At 46.8% G+C, this 26,404-nt stretch overlaps 1 protein-coding gene across 1 annotated transcript in view; it reads right to left on the reverse strand.

Annotated features, from left to right (window-relative positions):
* Positions 1-25,817, reverse strand: part of ARL15 (ADP ribosylation factor like GTPase 15) — a 479,210-nt gene extending 453,393 nt beyond the window's left edge. Inside the window, exon 1 of the mRNA XM_062212139.1 lies at positions 25,673-25,817. Coding sequence (XP_062068123.1) covers positions 25,673-25,720 — 48 coding nt within the window. The 5' untranslated portion in view covers positions 25,721-25,817. The remainder of the gene's footprint in view (positions 1-25,672) is intronic.
* Between the last annotated feature and the right edge of the window lie 587 nt (positions 25,818-26,404).

The raw sequence follows: 26,404 nt of genomic DNA on the forward strand, positions 1-26,404 counted from the left end.
TAGAGTGAAATGGAGAAAAACATATTCAAATGTCCTGTGTGAAATGCTAACACAATGAAGCCACCTATGTATTGACTCGTGCTACCAGAGATAAAGGGGGAGGGGGGAGTAGGAGGGTGCCCAAGCCAGCGTTGAGTTCATGTTCAATCAGAAGGCACAAGACTGCACAGGGAATGACTTTACTGTCTCCAGAATTTGCAAGTATGATTCTACTGGAATCCTGCTTCCCCTTAATGCCATGGCAACAAAGAAAAACAAAATGCCGAACCAAATAAACCAAAAGATGATTCTTCAGTCCCCAGCTATGCCTAAATTCAGTTTTTGTGTTCACTGCAACAGCTTCACTAACCTCACAGATAATTAACATATAAATAAATATCATCAATATCAGCTGAAAATATTCCCCATAATAAAATGCCATGTTTTATAAATCTGCATAAAATTAACTACAAAAAATAATTCCATGGCTTAAATGAAATCTTTGAAATACACACACACACACATATACACACATACACAGACATACTGCTGTGCTTTTATCTTAAATAATTCATGGTAAAGTGAAGACAGATTGCTTGATGTTTTAGATCAACTGAGAAATGGGAAAAAGCTAAACGGATCTTGCATCTACTGCAATCCCTCATTCAAAGCATGAAGCCCTTCCTTCTACAATGTACCTACTAGGTGGAGAGAGAGCTCCTGCTGTCATTTCCTACTCAAGGCACATGAACAAACCTCAAGAGTTCCTTCCCATGGTTTTTGACCCTCTCATTGTAGCTCTGCCCTCTGGAGATTCACAGAAGACTTTACACTCTTCAAATCACTAAAGCCACTGATCATATTTTCTCCTCCTCTGTCAATTTTGCTTAATTTCTAATCTATTTATTAGAGAGAGAGAAAAGAGTGTGTGTGCATGTATGTGTCTCATCCACTGATTCATTCCACCAAATGCTTGTGGCAGCTGATGCCAGAGCTGGGAGCTAGGAACTCAATCTAGGTATCCCATGAGGATGCCAGGAACTCAATTACTTGAGCCATCACCCGCTGCCTCCCAAAATCTGTATCAGTAGGAAGCTGGAACCAGGAGCCAGAGGTGGGTATCAAATCCAGGCACTCCAATATGAGATGCAAACATCTGAGCCACTATGCCCAACACCCACTCTGCCTCCCTCTTTAAAAGTAATCTACAAATAAAAATCAAAATTCCAATGATAATGACGAAAAATACAGAATAACGTACCTCTTCTTTGAAGAAGTAAACCCTCTTCTACCAGCCCAGTGGTTGGCAAATTATAATCCATGGGCCAAATTTGGCCCAATTACTACGTATCCTGGATGCCAAGGGCTGCCAAACTCAATCTCTCAATAAGTGTTTGAGGGCCAGTGCCATAGTGTAGGGGGCTAAGCCTCCACCTGCAGTGCAGGCATCCCTTATGACACCGGTTCGTGTCTCAGCTGCTCCTCTTCCAATCCAGTTATCTGCTGTGGCCTGGGAAAGCAGCAGAAGATGGCCTAAGTCCTTGGGCCCCTGCACCCATGTGGGAGACCCTGGAAGAAGCTCCTGGGTCCTGGCTTCAGATCAGCTCAGCTCCGGCCATTGAAAACATTTGGGGAGTGAACTAGCAGATGGAAGACCTCTCTGTCTCTCTCTCTCTCCAACTCTACCTCTCAAATAAAAAAATAAATAAATAAAAAAAATAAGTGTTTGAATAGGAAAGTCAGATAGAAAGGCTGAGAGGAGGGAAAGGAAGCCTCCTCCTCTTTAAAATTTAATCTGGCATCCATCCTTCACAAAATAATTTGAAGGACAGTCTTCTGACTGTAGCATTGAAATTGAGGATGTAAAATGACCATGTTTCATTTCGGGCAAATAAACAACCAATAAAAGTGTCATTTAGTCAAACAAATGCCCCTGTTAATTTTGAACACCAAGGAAAATATCACCTGAACCCATTCTTAGAAACATAATCATTTGTGACGACTGCTGTTGCTGCTGCTATAATACCATTCATCACATAATATAAAGCAAATAGGATCAATAATCTCAGAGATGAACTCAAAACACTCTGGATTTCAGAAAACAGAATAGAACTTCCTTAGGAAAAATGAGGATAGACTCAAATCATCAAAAAAGATTCATATGAATCTTCTTGGGGGTTGACTTTGTGGCACGGGGAGCTAAGTCACGGCTTGGGATGCTCAGATCCCATAACAGTGTCTGGATTTGAGTCCTGGCTCAACTCTGATTCTAGCTTCGTGTCAACGTACAACTAGGAGGCAGCAGATGATGGTCCAAGGATTTTGAGTCCATGCCACTCACATGGAAGACCCAGATTGAGTTCTGGACTCCTAGTTTTGTCTTCGCCCAGCCCACAGCTGTTGCAAGCATTTGGAGAGTGATGAAGCAGATGAAAAATCCATCTATCTCCCTCTCCCTGTCTCCCCGTTCCCCATCAATCTTCCCTTAATATAAAAATATAAACTTTTTAAAAATTTGGAGGGGGACAGCATTGTGACACAGTGAGTTAAGCCACCACCTGTGACACTGGCATCCCATATGCCAATTCCAGCTGTTCTGCTTCTGATCCAGCTTCCTGCTAATGCAAGTGGGAAAGGAGCAGAAGATGGTCAAAATACTTGGGCCCCTGCCAACCCATGTGGGAGACCAGGATGGAGATCCTGGCTCCTGGCTTCTGTCTTGCTGAGTGAGACTTAGCTATTGTGGCCATCTGGGAAGTGAACCAGCTGATGAAAGATCTCTGTCTCCACTTCTCCTCCTCCTCCTCTGTCACTTGCCATTCAAATAGATTTTTAAAATCTGTTTTTAAAGATTTGTTTATTTATTTGAAAGGCAGAGTTACAGAGAGGCAGAGGCAGAGAGAGAGAGAGTCAGAGAGGGGTCTGCCATTCACTAGTTCACTTCCCAAATGGCCACCATGACTAGAGCTGAGCCAATCTGAAGCCAGCAGCCAGGAGCTTCTTCTGGGTCTCCCAAGTGGGAGCAGGGGCCCAGGAATTTGAGCCATCTTCTACAGCTTTCTGAGGAGATAGCAGAGAGCTATATTGGAAGTGGAGAAGCCAGGGTTTGAACCAGTACCCATATGGGATGCCGGAACTGCAGGGGGCGGCTTTATCTGCTACGCCACAGTGCTGGCCCCTTAAAATCTTGATTCTTGGAGCCAGCGTTGTCACATAACAGGTGAAGCCACTACCTGCAATGCTGGCATCCCATATGGATGCTGGTTCAAGTCCTGACTGCTCCACTTCTGATCTAGCTCCCTGTTAATGCACCTGGGAAAGCATTGGAAGATGCCACAAGGGCTTGGGACCCTGCACCCATGAAGCTCCTAGCTCCGGGCTCTAGCTTGGCCCAGCCCTAGCCATTGTGGCCATTTGGGGAGTAAACCAGTAGATGGAAAATCTATCTCTCTCTCCCTCCCTCCCTCCCTCCCTCCCTCCCTTTCTCTCTGTAACTCTACCTTTCAAATAAATAAACCTTAAAAAAAAAAAAAACACTTAATTCTTCATCTCTAGCCTTTCTTCATAATCACACATTTCTATGTTGGTTTATTCAAGACAACCTGTGTATATAAAGAATTAAAATATGCATCACATCTTGCACAGATCTTTCTAATTTCAATTCTTTTGGCAACTTGCTTCATTATACTTGTGTTTTCTTATGTTACAAAGAATCTGGTGCAGAGTTTTAGAATCAGCAACTGAAAATCTATTCTGGACATGGAATTAAAAGAGAAAATTTTTACCAAATCTATTTGATGAAGTCATTCCAAGTAATATGAAACTCACATAATTATTCATGATAAAGTGATAAGCACTCAGAAGACAAGAAATGGAAAATATTCACTAGTGATGTTTCCAAAGATGACCGACACAGTTGGAAATTCTCTCAAATAAAGCCATATGTGAGAGAAAAGGAGAAATTCATTAGGGCGGGAATCTGTCTCCTCCACACTCAGGCTGCAGGAAGACAGTAGGCTGCATACAGAGAAGTGAGGAAAGGGGACTGGACTCCAGACTCACCAAGTCCTCACACCCACAGCCCAAAGCCAGCCCAGGACTTCCTGAGAAAGTGAGAAAAGCAAAGGAAATCCAGGAGCAAACCAATGATTCTTTCTAAATGACCCAGTCTTTTAAATATGCATCTTGAATTGTGGTAGGATATTACTCAGTCATAAAAAAGCATGAAATCCTGTCTTTCTGAACCAAATGGATGCAACTGGCAACCATTATGTTTAGTGCAATAAGCCAGTCCCAAAAAGGCAAATACCTTATGTTTTCTGTGATTTGTGATAACGTACTGAGTACAGGCCCTGCACCCGCGTGGGAGACCAGGAGGAAGCACCTGGCTCCTGGCTTCGGATCAGCGCAGCGCGCTGGCCATAGCAGCCATTTGGGGGGGTGAACCAATGGAAGGAAGACCTTTCTCTCTGTCTCTCTCTCTAACTCTGCCTATTAAAAAAAAAAAAAAAAAGGCACATTTTTAAAAAACCAAAAAAGCATGGAAAATATCACATTGCAGTAAGAGAAATATGACCAGCAAACAATACAGAAGTATAATACTCTGACATAAAATTATACAAAGGCAAAGAGAACTCTCCTCATCACAAGAGGTTTTCTACAGCTAGCACAGTGCATTGAAAACAGGACAGCCACATTTAAGAAACACTGACAATGACAAAGAACAGCAACATCATCCAATAAGTCAGCCCAGCGCTCCTTCCACCACCTGGCGAATCACATGCTACGGGAAGACGTTCTCAAAAGCAGACACTTGACTTTCAAGATCTGATTCCAACAAAAGAGGAGCTGAGAGTTGCAGACAATCACAGAATGCTAGAGCAGGACCTGAGAGAACTCAGCCACTTGGTTCAAAGTGAACCATCTCATTTGGCCAAACTTACGTAACAGCTGGAAGCAGAACTTGCCTGAGGAGGGGTGTGGGCCACTGCAAGTCATGCCAGGACCTTTCACCCCGTAAACCAGAAAAGAGCTGCCACTTAAAACCCCAACAAGCAGCTGCAGTGTCTTTAACCCAGTTACGTGTACTGCGTTTAATAGGTAAAGGCAGAAGATCCGCGAGAGGCTGTATTGGAAAAATGAATGGAGTTTTCGGTGACAATAGTGTCGTTAAGTCCTGTCCCAGTTCAGTAATAGCTAACACTTTTTTAATACTAGGCTCTCTTTAAAATTATACATATATGAATGCATGTGTGTGGGGGTGGGGCATACACGCACGTTCTCTGTAAGGTACAATTCCTACGCCCATTTTGCACATGGGGAAACTGAGGTGCAAAGGCTGCAGAGCAGGTAAGTGGACAGAGCTAGAACACAAAGCACGGAGTTCAGCTCCAAAGTCGGCGTCCTTAATTACTGCTCTGTTCGGCCTCCCAGTCCAGCCACTGACTCGGCACCTAGTGTGCACCTGCACTATGCTCTGGGGATACTAAGAGGCCTGAACCTGGTCTTGATAGGTGACATGTGTTTTGTCCTGTAAGTAGGACAGGAACAAAGGCCTGAGGCAGGGCCATGCTAGCCCTTTATACATCTCTCTGTCAATCACCAGTGGGCACTTCGAGAAGCTAAGCTGAAGCTACATTGCAACCCTACCTGCCCCCTTGGCAGGCATCTCTGTGCAGTGTCTGATAGGCACAACTGACTACGGCAGCCCTGCGAGCAGCCCAGGAAGAGCCTCCACTCAGTTTTTGTAGTGCAAGACTAGAGAGGAGGTTTAAATTAGAGTAGGAGGGGGAAAGTGAATTCTCCCACTAAAAATTATCTCCTTAGTACTCCACTTGCCGATCATTTTAATTAGCTAGAAGTCAGGATCACACAAGCTATCCAGCTTTATCAACAGTACATCCAGATTATTACACAATTGTTCCAGACATTAACACATGGGAACTAACTTCCTAACCAAATGGCTCTAAGTAGGCTGCCCACAACAAATCAAACCCCTTGCCCCAACACACTGCCTGGGATCAGCTGTCAGTCCAGTTGAAAGGCCTCAGCCTGGGCCATCTCCCTCACTCTTGGACTCAGTGCTCACATTGCTAGTCTTCTACCCTGGGAGCCTGATGCCAGCAGGGCCTCAAACCCAGGAAGCACCCTGAAGTCATCCAGCCCTGTGATACACCCAGGCAGCAACCAAGTCCCTTGAAAGAGTACAGACTACCCATTCACCAGGGACCAGCACTGAAAATTCCCCTGGAAGTGCAACCCCTCTTAGCAACAAAGAACAGGCTAAGAATCTTAAGAATCAAGTAACTATGTTGTTCATCTGAACTGGGACTCTCGCCATCACGGTAACTTGAGACTAACCTCCCCGTCTCCTAACCAAGCAACTGTTGATTAAATTTTGGGCAGAAAACACCTTTCAAATTAAATTATTGTTATTATTATTATTATTATTATTTTACAGGCAGAGTGGACAATGAGAGAGAGAGATAGGGAGAAAGGTCTTCCTTTTCCGTTGATTCACCCTCCAATGGCCACTGCGGCCGCGCACCGCGCTGATCCGAAGCCAGGAGCCAGGTGCTTCTCCTGGTCTCCCATGCGGGTGCAGGACCCAAGGACTTGGGCCATCCTCCACTGCACTCCCAGGCCACAGCAGAGAGCTGGCCTGGAACAGGAGCAACTGGGACAGAATCCGGTGCCCCAACCGGGACTACAACCTGGTGTGCCGGCACCATAAGGCGGAGGATTAACCTATTGAGCTGCAGCGCCAGCCAAGATTATTCTTACCCTACACTGCTCTGTGACTGCTTTCCAACAAGCCAGTTTCGCATTAATCCCCACCCATATTAACCCACCACAATGGTAGTGCTGCACTGACTATGAAGTTCTGGTGAAGAGGAAAGTGTTTCGGCAGGTGTTATGCCACAGTGGGTTGAGCAGTGCACTGCTTCTCACACCCACATCCCATATCTAAGTCCTGATGACAGTACTTCCAATCCAGCTTCCTGCTAATACACCTGGGAAGGTAGCAGATGATGGGCCAAGTGCTTGGGCTCCCGCCACTTATTATTGGCTGATGTGCTTATTGGTTCCTGGCTTCAGCCTGATCTAGCCCTGTTGCTAGAGGCATTTGGGGAGTTAATCAACAAATAGAAGATTGATCAATCTCTTTCTCTCTCTGTTGCTTTACCTTTCAAATAAATAAATCAATGAAGGAGGAGAAGGACGAGGAGAAAGATGAGGAAAATGAAGAAGGGTTTTGGATCCAGAGTTCTTGGCTTCATATCCCAGTGCTGCCATCTTCTTTCCTCAAATATGTTTCTTAACCTTTCTATGTCTTAGTTTTGACGTAGGAAGAATGGAAACGTTACTAGTACTTACCTCACAGAGTGTTGTGAGGATTAAATGAGTGAAGTCTTTAGAAAGCGCTTGCCGCCGGCACCACAGCTCACTAGGCTAATCCTCTACCTACCGCACCGGTACTCCGGGTTCTAGTCCCGGTTGGGGCACTGGTTCTGTCCCAGTTGCTCCTCTTCCAGTCCAGCTCTCTGCTGCGGCCCAGGAGTGCAGTGGAGGATGGCCCAAGTGCTTGGGCCCTGCACCCGCATGGGAGACCAGGAGGAAGCCCTGCTCCTGGCTTCGGATCGGCGCAGCACGCTGGCCATAGAGGCCATTTAGGGGGTGAACCAATGGAAGGAAGACCTTTCTCTCTCTCTCTAACTCTGCCTGTCCCAAAAAAAAGAAGAAGAAAGAAAAAAAGAAAGCGCTTGCCAATATAAACAGTTAAGATTTGTTTGCTATTAAGCAAGGCAGTAAGAGGCTGATAGAAGGAAGCACTCTAAGATTGCATGTATCATTTCGGTGAAACCTCCCAACAAGCCCAAGAGGGGCGTTCCTCTTGCAATTCCCACCTTACAGATGCACAAAAGTGAAGCACTGAGAAATTCTGCATGTTGCCAAAGTTACCCAGAGAAGTGGAGCCAGGCAGTTCACCCTAGAGCCTGCAGAACTCCACCATGAAGCAGGCTCCTCCACAGCGGCTCTGACAGCTGTACCTGCTTTCCCTTTGAGCCAGCTCAACCCCTTGAGTGCACCCTCAACCACCCCTCCCCCACTCAGGGCTTACCCTCACCTCCAAATCTCTGACAGTGTATTCTATGCAAGGTCCTTTACTGCTCCTAGTGAGTGACAATGGCCAACCTTATCTCAGTCACTAAGGGTTTCTTATTTCTTTATTTTGTTCTTTTGAAAGAGAGACAGAGATCTCGCAAATGCCCACAATAGCTATGGCTAGGCCAAGCCAGGAGCTGGAACTCAATCAGGACCTCACACACGGGTGGCAGGGACCAGATTACTTGAATCATCACCTGCTACCTCCCAGGGTGCCCAATAGCAGGAAGCTGGAATTGGGGCCAGAACTGGGACTTGAACATAGGCACTCCAATATGAGATGGAGGTATACCAAGAGGCATCGCATCCAGTGTGACAAGTGTCCGATCCCACTAAGGATTTCTGCTACATGGCTCAGTCCTTCACTGCGACCCAATCTCTTCCACAGTCCTGGTGACTCCACCAATCATGCAACTGATCCATCCTGCACCTTCCCTGCATTTCCTCTTCTGCCTCCTGATTTCCCCATCATTTCTGGTTACCAGTACAAGCCACACACTGGAACCTCCCCTCCGAGAACCGGTCTACCTATGCAATCTTCGATTCATATGTTGTATTGTCTGACTACATCGAAATTTCTCTCCTTCCAGTTTTCTGGAAGTTCTTACTCTTCAGCCTCCTGAAAATCACCAGCCCCATGCATCTTCTGCATTCCATTCCATTAACTCTGATCTTTCTTCCTTTCCATTAACTCTGATCTCAGTCTACCTTAGCCCCATTGTCTACCCATCAATTCACCTTAGAAAAACCCTAACCCTGTGGCGCAGCAGGTTAACGCCCTGGCCTGAAGCTCCAGCATCCCATATGGGCACCAGTTCTAGTCCCGGCTGCTCCACTTCCAATCCAGCTCTCTGCTGTAGCCTGGGAAGGCAGTGGAAGGTGGCCCAAGTCCTTGGGCCCCTGCACCCACATGGGAGACCCAGAAGAAGCTCCTGGCTCCTGGCTTCGGATCGGTGCAGCTCCGGCCATTGCAGTCATCTGGGGAGTGAACCATTGGATGGAAGACCTCTCTCTCTCTCTCTCTCTTCCTCTCCTCTGTGTAACTCTGACTTTCAAATAAATAAATCTTTAATAAAAAAAAAAAAAAGAAAAACCCTAACCCTTATCAATCTAATTGCCCACCTCTTCTACACCCAGACAGCTACAAGAGTTGAAAGAAAAACAAAACATCACACAACCCAGTAAATGTGTGTCATTGTTAAGTCACGGAAGTCACGGCGTGTGACTTCAACACCACACAACCATCAACCCTTCTGTTTCCTCAGTCATCCCTCAATCTCATTCTTCACGGCACTTCTTCAACTCTGCTCAGTTCGAGCCCTGGCCCCACACATTTCACTCTCAGCAGAAGGACCTTGCATTCTACTTCATCAGCACCACCAGCTCCAGACTCACAATGGAAAGCCAACCCCCAATCCTCCTGCCCCTGAAGTTTACGCCCTCCTTTTCTCTTTCATGACTTAGTTAAGTCTACAAGCATCATGCTCTCACTTCCCTCTCTTCACTAACGTGACTCCCATCTGACCCCCAAAAGTAAGGTCACGGCCAATGTGAACCCAGTGGTCATCTGTCAGTCATCATCTTCCACAATGTGGGCAATGTTTAGCAAATTGGCCACTTCCTCTTCCTGGAAACAGTCTCTGTCCTCAGCCTGCTTGACAGCAGCATCCTTTCCAGGCTTTCTGCCAAACTCTGTTCTCTTTCTCCAAGGCCCCTGCTTAGCTTCCTTTTCTTTTGGTAATCCTGTAAAAACTGTATGCCTACTATGTGCTAGTATTGGCTGACACATGGGGATTCCTATCCCACTCTGCATAACCCAAACTTCATGCCTGGCCATGGCTTCAGTCATCATCTACATGGTTAAGAACTAAGTGCAGACACTAACCAGAACTGGGTTCAAATTATGGCTCCATCATGTCTTAGGCATGACAATTTCTCTAAGCCATAGTTTTCCAATGTGGAAAATGATAAAAACAGAGGCAAGCATTTGGCCTGGTGGTTAAGATGCCACTTGGGACACCCACATCCCACATCACAGTGCCTGAGGATCAAGTCCCAGTTCTGGCCCCAATTCCAGCTTCCTGCTAATGCCCACCTTGGGAGGCAGCAGTGCTGGCTCAAGTAGTTGGGTCCCTGATACCGATATGCAAGACCTGAATAGGGTTCTTGCCTCCCAACACTAGCCTGGCCCAGTCCCAGCTGTTGCAGGATTTGAGGAGTGAATCAGTGGATGGGAGCTCACTCACTGTCTCATTGCCTCTCAAATAAATAAAAGTTTTTTACATAAGTAAAATGATAATAAATGAATTTAAGAAAAATATTTAGCTCTGCGCCTCTTACATAATGATATTAATAATATAGTATAGTATACCCCAAGTAATAATGAACATTAGGCATTATTTTTAACTACATATCCAAATCTCATCCTGAGTTTCCATGTACTTACTTGAAATCTCAACTTGTATTGTTGAATAAACAGCCCAAACTGAGGCACTCTGAAATCAAACAGTCCGCCTTCCATCACAACCTGGTATTCCTTCAATTATGACATACCAAGGTGCCTGACCCCATTAGCCATTAAGGAAGTGGTGTTAAAATATGCCCATAAAGTCTTCAACCTCCCTCCTACCAACAGAGGTCTCTGTCCTGCCCCTGAACCTGAGCATGCCTTTGTGACTGACTTGATGATGCTGCACCACTGCTGAGGACAGGTTAGAAAAGGCCACGTAGCTTCTATCAGTTTCTCTTGGTACATTTGCTCAGTGAACCTTCAGCCTCAATAGAAGAAGTCCAGCTATCCTGAGGCCACCACATTGGAAGACCACACAAAGGGAGGCCCCAGTATTCCATCATATTTGTCCAGATCCCAGCTGTTACAATACTCCTAGCCCAAATGTCAGTCAGACATGTGTATGAAGAAGCTTTGTGATGACCCAGTCACCATCTGATTGTAACTTAGGAAGGGAACCTGAGCAAGAACTGCCTGGTTGAACCAAGTAAAATCTCAGATTCATAAGTAAAACAAATTACTGTCATTATGTGAAACCACTGTTTTGAGATGGTTTATTACTCACGAATAGATGACCACAACAATGTTCAAACCAAACACCTGAATTACCCCCATCCCCAACCCACCCTAAGATCTCTTCTCTCATCTTCCATATCCAATTACAAAATTCTGGCAATTCTTAAGTGTGACTTGAATGCATGTACTTTTCTGTGGCTCTCCTGCCCCTACCTGGTTGTGAACATCACCATCTCATTTCCAGATTGCAGCAACATTCTCTTGACTAGTCTTAGCCCAGCTGGCCCTCCACACTGAAGCCAGATCTGACCATGTCACTGCAGGCAAACCTTGAAAGATTCCATAAAGTGGCATTCGCTGTGCTCTGCCGCTTCTTGTCCAGACACTGCTCCAAACCCTGCCCCAGCCACACAAAGCTCCTGCAGTCCTGTGAAGTCATGGGGTTACACAGCTGCTTTCTCTGCCCAGCCTTGGCTCTGTCACTGGGTCAACTCTATTCTACGTCACTGTTAGACACAAAACCACTCCTCCGGGAAGGACTTTTGGGCCCTAAGGTAACGTCCCCTTTCCTGTGCTCCCTTAGTAACCTTTATTTCCCTCCTGATAAACAGTGCTATCCAAAGGAGTGTCTTTAGGACAAGTCAATGCTTTTTTCAACTGTACATCCCCAGTGCCCAGGACATAAAAGTATGAAAAAAAAAATTAGAGAAGTCGAATAAATGAATGATAAGTTATGTAAAGGTAACACAAAAGTCACTTGCTGAGAAAGAAGAGAAATATTCCAGGAAGTACATGACTAAGAAAGATTTTGGGATTATCTAACTAATCTCACCCTTTTAAAGATGAAGAAACTGAGGTCAATGACAGTGGTGGCTTGCCCAAGCTCATACACTTGGTAGCAAAGCCAGGAACAGAATTGGGTCAGTTGATTCCCATGGTACTTCTTAAGCATGTCACAATTTTCAAAGAAACCAACAATTGAATAGCATACCGTCAGAATTTCAGAATATAGCCAAACAATTTCTCTAAATCAAAATAAGAAAAATTGTCTTAAATTCTTCTTTTGGCCAGCGCAGCGGCTCAATAGGCTAATCCTCTGCCTGCAGCGCCGGCACCCCGGGTTCTAGTCCCGGTCGGGGTGCCGGATTCTGTCCCGGTTGCCCCTCTTCCTTCTCTGCTGTGGCCCGGGAGTGCAGTGGAGGATGGCCCAAGTGCTTGGGCCCTGCACCTGCATGGGAGACCAGGAGAAGCACCTGGCTCCTGCCTTCGGATCAGTGTGGTGCACCGGCCGCAGTGGCCATTGGATGGTAAACCAACGGTAAAGGAAGACCTTTCTCTCCTGTCTCTCTCTCTATCTACTCTGCCTGTCAAAAAAAAAAAAAACCTTATTTTACTATATTGTTCTCAGATCTGAATGTTTAAATTCAAATTTCTTTAGAGTAGACACACCCATCTGTCAGACTAAATAAAATGGCTGACAATAGAAAGGAATGGTGAGGATATGGAATAACTATAAGTCTCTTACATGAATGGTGGACATCCAACTGGTATAATTACTTTGCAAAAATATTTGGCAGTATGCAGTAAAACTAAATATACATACACTCTATGACCCTGAAATTCCACCCTTGGTATACATCCAACAGAAATCAATGTTTATTTTCACCAAAATGTCTGTAGCCGTGTGATTTCAAATATCCACAAACTGGAAACAATCTAAAATGCCCACCAACAATAGAACGGATCAATTGGTAATGACATATTCATACGATGGACTATTAAACTGCAATAAGAACAACAAAAAAAGAACAAAACTACTTGTTCATGCAACAAAATGGATGAATCCCAAAGGTGAGCTGAATTAAAAGAAATCAAACACAACAGAAAACAGACAGCTCAAAACCAGACAAAATAAATCTGTGCTGGTACTGCCTGAGAAGAGACACAAAGACTTCTGAAGTATTGGGAAGGTGCCACACCCCTTTTGGGGGTAGTTACAAAGTTCAGGTATACATACATTCATCCAGCTGCAACTTTAAGACTTGTGTGACTCACTGTATGAAAATTTACCTTTCCCCCCCCCCCCCGAGCATTTCTTAGGATAAATAAGAATTTTAATTAGAAAAGGAAAAATCATTATGGCCAGAGCTTTATATAACACTTTACATTCTTGGCATATACTATACACATCATCTCATCTAATGTTTAAAAACCTCAACATTTCTTTATAAATACGATTCTGAGATCATTTCCTAGTCATAGTAACATTTTAAAAATCAGAATCAACTTATAGAAGCAGCAGAAGCTCTTCTGGAAAGTTTTTCAATTCAAGCCACAATTATGAAAACTTAGAGAGTGAAAATTAACTTGAGGAGCTAACCTCTGGAAATTAATATGATTAGTTACTTCTGATGACATTCAAAGCTTATAACATTTAAATTTAGGTATAAGTTATGCTCATTTTAAAGAATTTATAAATTATTAACAAAACATTTTCTAATTACAAAAATCTGAATTCGAATAGGAAAAAAGGAGAATAAATATTAAAATGAGACTAAAAATTAACCTTCTCATAGGGACTAGGAGGAAGCATATTATTATAAGTATGGATAACAGACCAAAATGTAGGCCTGTTGCAGAACAGACCAAAAATGCATGTCTTGTTCCAGGTCATGGACAACTTCTTGATGCCCAGTTCCAAAAATTGACAAGAAATATAATGTGTTCTCAAATACTGTCTAAATTATTCTACAAAAATTGTAGACTGGGGGGGGGGAGGGGGGGAAGAAATCCTAGAGGTTTCACTGATGAGAAGGGAAAAAAAAAAAAAATCAAGGCTACACAGAGAAAGAGAGAAAGACAGAGACTCTACAACTGCCCCCTCCTGTTGATGCCCGGATACTGAATCATATGGGCCATCAATCAGTACAGAAATTCTGCAATTTTCTCCCCCCGCCCCCATAATACACTATATTCTTTATAGTTTATTTATTTTTATTATGATTTGATGCTACCTGCATTTTGCAAATGAGGAAACTCTAGTTCAAGAAGATTTGTCAGAGATCAAGTTTTCGGTATTTGGAGGTTTAGACATAAATCAATTCTAAATATATACAGTTATACACACTTGAGGACTGATACATGATTATCATCTTTTTATTCTGCCTGGTCATAATATCTTTAGACAAGGCCGGCATTGTGGCTGCTCCGAAGATCTAGCTCCCCGCTAACAGCCTGGGGAAAGCAGAAGATGGTCCAAGTGCTTGGACCCCTGAACCCAAGTGGGAGACCGGTATCAAGCTCCTGGCTTCTGCCTTCAGCCTAGCTGGCCATTGCAGCCATTTGGGCAGTAAACCAGTTGATGGAAGATCTTTCTCTATAACTCTTTCAAATAAATAAATAATCTTAGAGAGAGAGAGAGAGAGAAAACTATTCACTATCACTTAGAATAGAGAGGATATTCTAATATCCACAAAAAGAAATAGATGCACTCAATTTTTAAATATCTGTAAATTAAATTTGATTGCTTACTAACATTCTCTTGATTTTTCCATTTTTGGGTTATCCTCCACTGCTTTCCCAGGCACATTAGCAGGGAGCTGGATTAGAACTCGAATCAGTGCCCATATGGGATGCCAGGGCTGCAGGTGGCAGCTTTACCCACTGTGCCACAGCCATGGCCACATAGGCTTCCTAACCAAGTAGGCCAAAGCACATCTCAAGTTCCACTTTTTTTCTTCTCTATCACAGCAATAAAAATGAGTTCAGGTTAAGACTGCAAACATGTCACCAGCACTCCTCACACCTGGGGCAGCTGATTACTCAGTTCTTCCTGATCCTTGGTTTCCTCGCTACTACACGTCTCAGTGGGCTGTGGAAAGGCCTAACCAAAAGGCCTCTGAAGCATTTTGCACAGAACCCTGCACAGTGAGTCCTCAGTAAGCATTCATCAGCACCATTGTCACCACCCTCATTAGGAGATAGCTTTATCGCAACAACCGTGGCTGACTACGTCCAAATACCATTCTAAAAGGATCGCAAACATCAGCTGATTTAATCAATGTCAAGCCTCTTATAATGTTGAGTGCCTTTAAAACCTGGCAATTCTAGTTCTAGAACCTCATCATACAGCAAGAACACCTCCAAAGGCCTAGGAACATTAAGCATAACTGCCTTAAGAGATTCATTGTGTACATGAGCATGATAAAACTGCACAATTAAGGAGCCTGCTTAAATGTGACCCAGTTTCCCAAACTTACTAGGCACTGGAACTCTGTACCACAGAACTAATTACTCCTCCTTACAGTACACTCTCACAAAAATCCCCAAGTGTTTATGAAATGTGCATTGCAGCAGTATTTATAACATCCAAAATTAGAGCAAATGTAAAATGTACAAGGAAAAGATATTTAATTAATTGTAGTTTATCAGAATAATATAGAAAACTCATGCTTTAGAAATTAAAAGTATTGGGGGCCAGCGCTGTGGCATAATGGGTAAAGCCACCACCTGCCATGTCAGCATCCCATATGGGCAATGGTTTGAGTCCTAGCTGACCCAATTTTTTTTTTTTAAGATTTATTTATTTATTTGAAAGTCAGAGTTACACAGAGAGAGGAGAAGCAGAGAGAGAGAGGTCTTCCATCCGATGGTTCACTACCCAATTGGCTGCAATGGCCGGAGCTGCGCCAATCCGAAGCCAGGAATCAGGAGCTTCTTCCGGGTCTCCCACGTGGGTGCAAGGGCCAAAAGACTTAGGCCATCCTCTACCACCTTCCCAGGCCACAGCAGAGAGCAGGATCAGAAGCGGAGCAGCTGGGCCTCGAACCGGCACCCACAGGGCACTTCAGGCCAGGGCATTAACCCACTGTGCAACAGCGCCGGCCCCTGACCCACTTCTGACCCAGTTCTCTGCTATGGTCTGGGAAAGCAGTGGAAAATGGCCCAAATGCTTGGGCCCCTGCACCATTGCAGGAGACCCAGAAGAAGCTCCTGGCTCCTGGCTTCGGATTGGCTCAGCTCCAACCATTGTGGCCATTTGAAGACTGAACCAGTCAGTGGATGGAAGACAACCTCCCCCACCTCTCTGTAATTCTGCCTTTCAAATAAATGAATAAATCTTTAAAAAAGAAAGTGAAATTAAAGTTCTAATTATTATTTAATTACTAAGTAATTTGAAATTACTAAAACTTAAAAGGTCATTAGGTACAAAATTATGTATGAAACAATATATTTACTTTCAAGGGGCCAGTGATGCACCCTGGCTGGTAAAGCTGCTGCCTGCAGTGCCAGCATCTCATATACACACCAGTTTGAGTCCCGGCTGCTCCACTTCTGATCCAGCTCTCTGCTATGGCCTAAGAAGGCAGTGGAAGATGGCCCAAGTCCTTGGGCCCCTGTACCCACCCACCTGGAAGACTAGAGGAAGCTCCTGGCTTTGGTCTGGCCCAGTCCTGACTGCTGCAGCCATTTGGGGAGTGAACCAGTGAATGGAAGATTCATATTCTCTCTCTCTCTCTGCCTCTACCTCTCCTTCTCTGTAACTCTTTCAAATAAATAAATATAAAAAAAAAAACCCACAAATCTGAATAAGTGAAAAAATACCCAAAAGTCTGTTACATTGTTTCTTGTAATTGCCTGTGACTGCCTGCAATAATTCATACTTAGAAAATCAAACTCTGAAAGAACTGTCCGTCATGTTAGCTCCTAACTCCATGTCCAGATGAATTAGGAACAGGCACAGACTTGCTGTGCCCCCTTCAACGGCCCTGGACTAGCTCCAGACAACAACCACCCCCTCCCCACCTGTGAGAGGTCAGAGAGGCAGCTATCCTGGGAAAAAAACAAATCCCGTCCAGGAAGACATGGACACAACTACTAGGGGATGAGCCCTCAACCCAGAGAGAGGCAGTGCAGAGGTCAGAGCAGGTCTCAGCAAATCAAAGGACAGACAAAGCAGGTGAACGAGACTGTCCTGCAAACGCAGCTGCCCCAGTGGTTAGTGCCTGTCAAATTCAGGTAGGTGTTGGGGCTGAGAGGCGAGACAGGAGCATGACAGTTTATGCAAAGCAGTGGGTAAATGATGAGGGCAAAGCTGGTATGCAAACTCCCGCCTCAAGGCACAAACCCACGCAGCTTCCCCAGTGGGATCTGTGCCGTCGCCAAGTTCCCAGAGTCGGGGAGGGCTCTCCCTGGTAACCAGGTGACTACAGCAGTCAAGTGACCCCTCAAGTTCCAGCACCGCATTTACGTTTCATGCAGCCCCTCGCCTCATTCTCTCAACTATCAATTATATTAGGTAAGCAGGACTAAAACATGCTCACAAGCACGGGCTTGGAATCAGATGGGCTAGGTTCAGACCTCAGCCCCGACCCTCCACTGGTTACCTGATCCTTGCCAGTACTCAACTTTCCAGGGCCCCAAGTTTCCTCTTTCCTAAGTTGAAGTCAGAAAGAGTTGGTTAACAAGACTGCTGGAAGGATTAAATCAGATCCAAGTAAAACTCTCAGCACTGCATTTGGTAGACAGTCTCGAATTTAACAAGTACCAGACCAGATTCTGGTGGTGAAAAGGCGATCTTCAGGTCTTCAGGGAACCAGCATTGAAGCAAGTTACAGACTCCGAGGTCAGCCATGCCTTATCTTCAGCACCAGCAATCACAACCAGCTATAGAAATTGTGGGGATCCATGCAATATGAACACGCAAAGCCTCTTCTTCAAAAACTAAGAGTTTCAAGATGGTGAGGAAAGAGCATTAGACAGGCCTGCGCCACAGCTCACTAGGCTAATCCTCTGCCTGCAGCACCGGCACCCCGGGTTTTAGTCCTGGTTGGGACGCCAGATTCTGTCCCGGTTGCCCCTCTTCCAGTCCAGCTCTCTGCTGTGCCCAGGAGTGCAGTGGAGGATGGCCCAAGTGCTTGGGCCCTGGACCCCAAGGGAGACCAGGAGAAGCACCTGGCTCCTGGCTTCAGATCAGCGTGGTGTGCCAGCTGTGGCGGCCATTTGAGGGGTGAACCAACAGAAAGGAAGACCTTTCTCTCTGTCTCTCTCTCTCCCCCACTGTCTAACTCTGCCTGTAAAAAAAAAAAAAAAAAAAAAAGAAAGAAAGAAAAAAGAAAGAAAGAAAGAGCATTAGACCAAGTGTGGAGCTGATCTGGGTCCTGCTGAAAGCCAAGTGTTCCTGGGCACTCTGAAATGAGGGTCAGCCAGAACTGAGCTTCCAGGTTCACGTGAACACCTGAAGCCTGCCGGGAGATGCTGGGGCAGAGCATCAAAACCGAAGGAGGCAGCAGGCTCCAAAATAAAAACCAATCAAGTCAGTTTGTGAGAAGCAGCATGGGAAATTCCCATTGCATCTGCAATGCAGTTATCAGACTGTCTGTAAAATCTTTTCTTCCCTCCAGGGACAGGCAGGAATATGCCCCTGAACATGATATCAGGGGCTGCAGCATGAGGTTGCCCGGAAATCCAATTGGATGTGAAAGCCACCTCAGGGACCAAAGCATTGGCATGGGTGCTGGGGGCTGGACAGGGGTGGTTCTGCAGACAACACAGTGCTCTTGCCAATCAGCCTTACCTGTAATGGCCATGGGCAGAGCCAAGTTCTTGAGGAAGATGGAGCACTGGGGCCAGCGCTGTGGTGCAGTAGGTTAAGCAGCAGGCATCCCATATGGGTACCAGCTCGAGTCCCAGCTGCTCCACTTCCAATCCAGCTCCCTGCCAATGGCCTGGGAAAGCAGTAGAAGATGGCCCAAGTGCTTGAGCCCCTGCATCTACATAGGAGGCCTGGAAGAAGCTCCTGGCTCCGGATCAGCTCAATTCCGGCTGTTGAGGCCATTTGGGGAGTGAACCAGCAGATGGAAGACCTCTGTCTCTCCCTCCCTAACTCTGCCTCTCAAGTAAGTAAATCTTTCAAAAAAATAAAAACAGAAAGGAGCATTGGCCATGCTGCTCATAGCACCTGCTCTAATGTGCTGGTGGCCATGGAGCACTTTTCTGTACCCATTCACTTAAGCAGTAGCACAGTCCAGCCATCAGTTGGTATCCATGGCGGACTGGTTCCAGGACCTACCGCAGATACGAACATTCCTGGATGCTCAAGTCCCTTACCAAAAAATAGCATAGTGTTTGCATGCATCCTACGCATACGTTCCTACATACCTTAAATCATCTCTAGGTTGTTTACGATGCCTGATATAATGTACATGCTATGTAAATCACTGTTACACAGCATTGTTTAGGGAACAACAAGAACAGTCTGTACATGTTCAGTACAGACAGTGTTTTTTTTTTTTTTAACTTTTTTTTTTTTTTTTTGACAGGCAGAGTGGACAGTGAGAGAGAGAGATAGAGAGAAAGGTCTTCCTTTGCCGTTGGTTCACCCTCCAATGGCCGCCACGGTAGGCGCGCTGCGGCCGGCGCACCGCACTGATCCGATGGCAGGAGCCAGGTGCCTATCCTGGTCTCCCATGGGGTGCAGGGCCCAAGCACTTGGGCCATCCTCCACTGCACTCCCTGGCCACAGCAGAGAGCTGGCCTGGAAGAGGGGCAACCGGGACAGAATCCGGTGCCCCGACCGGGACTAGAACCTGGTGTGCCGGCGCCGCAAGGCGGAGGATTAGCCTATTGAGCCGCGGCGCCGGCCACAGACAGTGTTTTTTACAAATACTTTCTATCCATGGATGTGAAACCCTTGGATATGGAGGGCTGTATTTATCTGAAACATGCTGCAAAAATTTCAAGTGCATTCCAACAGCTTTATCACCAAGTTGCCCAGCATAAAAAAATGACTTCCAGGTGGAAGGTGGTGCAGAGGGAGTGCCCGGAGGGCCACAAGCCCAACGCCTGGCTGGTGGTGTGACCTGGGGGAGATTACATAACCTCTCCCCAGTCTCCCTTGAACGCCCCTACAGGTGACATCCTCTGCCCCGGCACTGCCCACACAACAAGCAGCATGTGGCTCACACATCCTTCCAAATGCAGTGTCCTAGAGGACACTGTTCAAGGTCCCTGTGTGCCTCCTCCTTGAACCAACGCTGTGAGGTTGGAGTGGTGGAATCTCAGGAACCAGACCTAGCACCTTTGTAGAACAGTTCCTACCTGGTGCAATGGATTTTCTGAAAAAGTTTTTGCCAAGTGACTTCCATGAATGATTTATCGTGCTCAGATTATTTTTAACTTATGAATTATTAATAAATGAATACTAATAGGACTGCCTAATCCAGCTGACATTAAGACAAGAAAGTGTTTGGCCTGGGGCAGTGTTGCGGCACAGTGGGTTAAGCCACCGCCTGCGATGCTGGCATCCCATATGAGTACTAGTTTGAGTCCTGGCTGCCCCACTTGTGATCCAGCTCCCTGCTAATGCACCTGGGAAAACAGCAGAAGATGGCCCAAGTCCTTGGACCACTGCACCCACATGAGACTCGGAATAAGCTCCTGGCTCTTGGCTTTGGCCTAGCTCAGCCCCGGCCATGTGGCCACTTGGGAAGTGAACCAGCAGATGGAAGATCTGTGTGTGTGTGTGTGTATCCCTCTCTCTGTGACTTTCAAATAAATTAATTTAAAAAAAAAAAAGTCCAGGCCGGTGCCGCGGCTCACTAGGCTAATCCTCCGCCTTGCGGCACCGGCACACCGGGTTCTAGTCCCGGTCGGGGCACCGATCCTGTCCCGGTTGCCCCTCTTCCAGGCCAGCTCTCTGCTGTGGCCAGGGAGTGCAGTGGAGGATGGCCCAAGTGCTTGGGCCCTGGACCCCAAGGGAGACCAGGAGAAGCACCTGGCTCCTGCCATCGGATCAGCACGGTGCGCCGGCCGCAGCGCGCTGGCCGCGGCGGCCATTGGAGGGTGAACCAACAGCAAAGGAAGACCTTTATCTCTGTCTCTCTCTCTCACTGTCCACTCTGCCTGTCAAAAAAAAAAAAAAAAAAAAAAAAAAAGTCCAGCTTCAAAGTAACTGAACATCATACAAAATCACAAATGTGACTTCACTCCTCTTTTCAAATGAACCCGTTTCCAACTTATCAGCACCTACGGGCTTTGCTCTCTGTAGCATAATATGATTTCTATTCTTAGCTTGTTGAATAGAAGATTTTTATCCTGTGAATGGTGATACATTTGTGATGATCCATCTATTTCTCTCATTGGATCTTCTCCTGAAGACACAAATTTTTATAATGGCAGGTACAGCTTATGTCCAAGAAACTAGACTGGTGAACTTGACCTATACAAAAAAGAAATCATATTAAATCCCAAACACAATGTACAAATGCAGTGAGTGTTGACAATGAACATATAAGATTAATTAAGCATTTTTTTAAAAAGATATATTTGTTTATTTGAAAGAGTTAAGAGAGAGAGAGATCATCTAGCCACTAGTTCAGGCCCCAGATGCAAGCAACAGCCAGGAATAGGCCAGGCCAAGTCAAATGCCAGAAACCCCATCCAGTTAGTCTTCCTCCTAGGTAGCAGGATTCCAACTACCTGGGCCATCATCTGCTGCCTCCCAGGCACAGTAGCAGGAAGTCGAATTGGAAGCATGGAAGTAACCAGGCACTCTGACAGAGGATAGTCCTTCCCCTAGGCGGCTAGCCCACTGCACTACAACACCAGTCACTAACCAAGCACTTGTCACAGTTCCAAGTGTAACCTTACAGCTTAGTTCACAATAAAACAAAGAAACCCACATCAGAGAGAAACACATTAGAAAGCAAAGGAGCACCTCAGAAGTTGCCTCCTGCCCTCTATGCCTCACTCAATCTGCCCCGCCACAGGCTCCCCTATTGCCCCACACCTTCCAGTCCTGTGGCCAAGGTGGGGCAGGGTGCCACGGTGGAGGGCTTATTCCTCCTGACTCTCAAGGCTATGCACCAAACACTGGATCCATAAATATCTGTTGACTGAATTAATGAGAAGCTCAGAATATAGTTTACTTTTATAGGAACTTAATAATCCTCAAGAAGTCTTGTGGCTTCTGCTTGTTGATTACCACTCCCAATCTTTCCATTTCTTGAGAAGAGTTTGAAAAAGCAGCCTAGCACTTACCATTAAGCAATAACACTCATTCCACAGGAGGTATAAGAATAATATCAGCAACATAATTACAATGCAGTAACACTGGATATTTTGAAAAGCAATGTACTATTTATAAATCACTCTCCCTCTACTATGGTAGAGACCATCCCTATACAAAGTATAACCAATCCTATTGCTGTTGTTTTGATGGTGCCAGGGGGTGGGGTGGGGGGTACAACACAGAGTCAAGACAAAAAGAACATTTGGAGTTGAAAGGAATCCTGAAATTGATCTTGTCAAACCTCCCAGAAAAACCTGCTAGATGTATTTTTCTCTTTTATTCTAACTTGACTACCTTCTCCTTCCTTATTCAAAAAGCGTTGCACATGATCTTGCTACTTCTAGCTGTCAGCAGAGTAGTAAGATGCTAGCACTGCCTGCAGGGACAACAGCCAAATCTTTTCCCATAGACCTGACAAGTGAGAACAGGGCCTTCAAAGCCATGGTGAGGAGGGGGGGCCTCCTAGGAAGATCCTGCTTGTCAACTGGAAAACAGTTTACGTTTAAATTGCAACCCCAGCTAAACAAATTATACTCGATAATCTTTAAAGTTAAGAGGGAAGGATACATTCTGCATTCCCCAGAACAAAACACCTAATCCAAACAGATTTTATCTTGTCTCAGTGTAGAGGCTGGTAAGACAAGGAGAATTGTCACTCCAGTCTCATATTCCCGTGATTCCTCAGATACTGGGCCCTAACTCTGTGCCAGGACTCAGATGAGCCACCACACCAGGTGATGCACACAATTAGTTCTGACCAACAAATTAAGCTATTCCCCTGTATTGAAATCAACAAGAGCCCTGTCTTAAATATCAGGGGACTATCCTTGACCCTCATCAGCTATAACCTCTAACTGAGAACATTTCTTTTAAAAAAAATCAACAGCAACAGCTAAGATCGGAGAGCTGCTGCTTCAGCTTTACCACCTTAATCCAATTGAAAGCCGTTAAAAATAGCACCTCTACCTTTCTCTTTCTCTTCCTTTCCTCTCCCATCCAAATAATAAAGGTTAGGTGGTGACATCCAGTCCAAAGAACAATGGACAACAGACACACGCAGCATGTGCTCGCTCTCTTCCACATTCCAAAAGCAAACACCAATTTTTAAAAAAGAAGGCACACACAATTATTCCTATCAAGTGCCTGGGAAGAGAGCTTATTCTGGTCTACTAGGCAAAATCAGGACTCAAACTTGGAATAAGAGGAATTTTTTTCCCCCTGCAAGGTAAATAAAGGAATTTGGGGATGGGGCCATTTAAAAAATAAGATTCTGGACACAAAGAAATTTTTTTTTTCCAGAAGCAGTTTTTAATAAACACCACATAAAAATTAAGCATATGCAAACAAGTCGATCTGCAAGACAGGAAAAAATGAGTGCCGTGTGGCACATTTTTGCTAAAAGCTGACAAGTAGCACATGAACAGAAACACCACGGTGGGAGGGCGTTGTTTGTTTTTTTTTTTCTTCAGTCCAGTTTCATGCTGAAAGATTTTCTTGATCTTTTCACAGGGAATATCTGGGAAATACACTCATTAGAATTGAACTGGTTTAAAAAATTTTTTTCTCACTTCCAAAGAGTTCTATGAGATTATCTCACTGCACTTGTCTTTACAAGCATGGTTAAACCAACAAAACAATTTGTATATATATAGCAAAGCAAAACTAGAATGTATGTGGGTGGGTGGCAGGTAAAACAAAAAGGTGAGGTCAAATGTGGGGCCCATGATGTTGACACAAACTGTTAGTAAACTGGCATGGAAATTAAACTGTTTTTGGGTAACCTTGAGCCCATATTCATGCACCAATTTAAACAGTAACCGACCGGTTTTCAACATTGCTTTCACTGAGAGCTTCCTTGGGTTTGGCACCTCAGAGACAGCTGCGTGATAACAATTTGAAAATTTAAAACACATTCGATAAAACAAAGACAATAACAAAATGATCAGAACCACCTGAGAGCCTTCTTCAGGCACTGCTCACTTAAGAATCCAACATCAGCCTTGGGTGGTAGCCAGGTGATGCTTACCCTTTCCCATTTGCTAATAACCCTCGATGACACTTCAGCTTGAATGTGGGCAGACTGCACAGCACAACCGCACACTGCACTTTTTAAGACAGGCTACACTTTCATCCGTCGTGCAACGTAATAAGTCATCTCTCGGACGCACCAGGCAGCTCAACCCAGAGCGCCTTGCATTGTAAAGTACGCTGCCAACAAGACAGTCCCCTCAACCTGCTACGGCAGGGAGTAGGCAGAATCCCTGGAAGGCCGGGAGAGAGGAAGTCGCTGCCATCCACAGAAGAGCGACAGCACAGAACTTGAACTTGAATGTTGGACGGCGCTCCATTCGCAGGGCGGCACACGAGCTGCCAGGGGCAGCCTCCCTCCTCAAGCGCACGTAGCACAGGACAGGCGTTTTCTGCAAGCGCAAAACGCGCAGATAATACTGCAAAACCAGCCCTTGCCCAGCGGCTCTCGGTCTCCGCAAAGCCTTCAGCCTAATTCCTAGAAGGCACCGGCCCATCCCGGCCAGGGCCCATCTGCAACCGTATGCCAGGTGCCCGCGTCCAGCCGGTGCACAGCCGGGCCAGCTGTCCCTCGCCGCCGGCTTCCGCCCCGCACCGCACACGCCGCCACGCCGCGGGGCCGAGCGCAGCCCGCGCCAGGGAAGAGCCCCCGCACCACGGAAACAGGCAGCGATGGGGAAATCAAGATTTCTGGAACACGACGCGGGGCTTGCATAATTCCACACGCGCGCACTCCCACAAGTCAGTTTTCCGAGCAGCCCCAGCCCCTGAGCTGCCGCTTTTCGCCCCCACGTCAACCTCCCAGCTAGAGCCCGGCCTAAACAAAGTGCAGCCGGGACCCGATCCGCGCACAGGACGCCGGCCCGACGGCGGTGCAGGCTCGCCCCGGCGCGGGCCGGGAACGTGCCTGCAGAACCCCGCCGCCTCCCGGGTCAGCGCTCTCCCAGTCTAATAGCAACCAAATGAGCGGGGCTGCCAGGCACTTAGAGAGCCATTCTCGGTTACGGCTCTTTAATAGCACCTGGAGTTGTGCTCCGGGGAGAGCGGAAAACTCCCGCTTCCCCGGAAAAGCAAGTCCTCGGCGGGCAGCGCACGGCGAAGCCAGGGAGCCTCCGTCGCCGGCACGGGACGCCCCGCAGCCCGGCCCGCATCTCGCCGCGCGACCCCCGCGCTGCCGCCGAGCTGGCCCGGGCCGCACCGTCACCTGTCAGCTCCCGCACCCTGCCGCCCCCCCACCCCACCCGAGAGCCCCGGGCACGCCTTCAGAGCCGGCAGCGGGGGGAAGAAGCCCCGAGGCATCCCAGCCCAAAGAAAGAAAGCAAAAAGGCAGTTCCTCCCGGCGGCGGCCGGCGGGGCCAGCCGAGGTCCCAGAAGCGACACACCACCCCATGGCCCGCACTTACCAGATAATCCATGTACAGAAACGCCTCAGTTATCCGGAGACCAGACATCCGGCAGCCTAAAGCATCCGGAACGGCTCTGAACCCGGAAAAAAAAAAAAAAAAAAAAAAAAAAGCAGCGTCTCTAGCTGCGAGCGAGCAGCTCCTGTAAAAGCCAGCAACAGCGAAAATAACCGAGAGCAGCCGAGGAGCCGAACCTAACACAAGGGGCGCGGCGATTGGGCGGGCGGGAGGGCGGGCCGAAGGGAAGGAGCGCGCTCATTGGCTGCCCCGCCTATAAAAGGCAGGCCCCTACGGGCGGCCGTGGAGAAGCGCGGGAGAGATCAGGGCGCAGGTTCCTGTGTGCCCGGCTGAGGGGCGGGAGCGAGGGCGGGCGGCGCAGGCGGAAGAGGGAACTGGGGGAGCGGAAAATCGGCGGCTGCCGCGGCTGCCTGCGTTCTGTGGGCTGCCGCGGCCTCCGGGCTGGGGACAACGGCGCGGAGCGCAGTGCTCCAGGGCCCTTGGCGTCCCCGCCCAGCCTCGGGTAGGAAGCGAGGGCTGTGAGGAGGGAGGCGTGGTAGCCCCAGGGCGCTCTCCCAGCGGCTCCGCGGCCTTGAGGCGGCACCACCCGGACGCGACGTGTGTGGAAGGGCGCTCTGAACCGGCTGGCTTGTGGGCGGCTGTGGGGAGCGCAGACCGCCCGCGCCTTGTCCTCGTCCTGTGAACCCGCTCAGGTGGGCGGTTCCGGCGCGGCAT

Source organism: Lepus europaeus, chromosome 15, assembly GCF_033115175.1.
Source record: "Lepus europaeus isolate LE1 chromosome 15, mLepTim1.pri, whole genome shotgun sequence".
Lineage (NCBI taxonomy): Eukaryota > Metazoa > Chordata > Mammalia > Lagomorpha > Leporidae > Lepus > Lepus europaeus.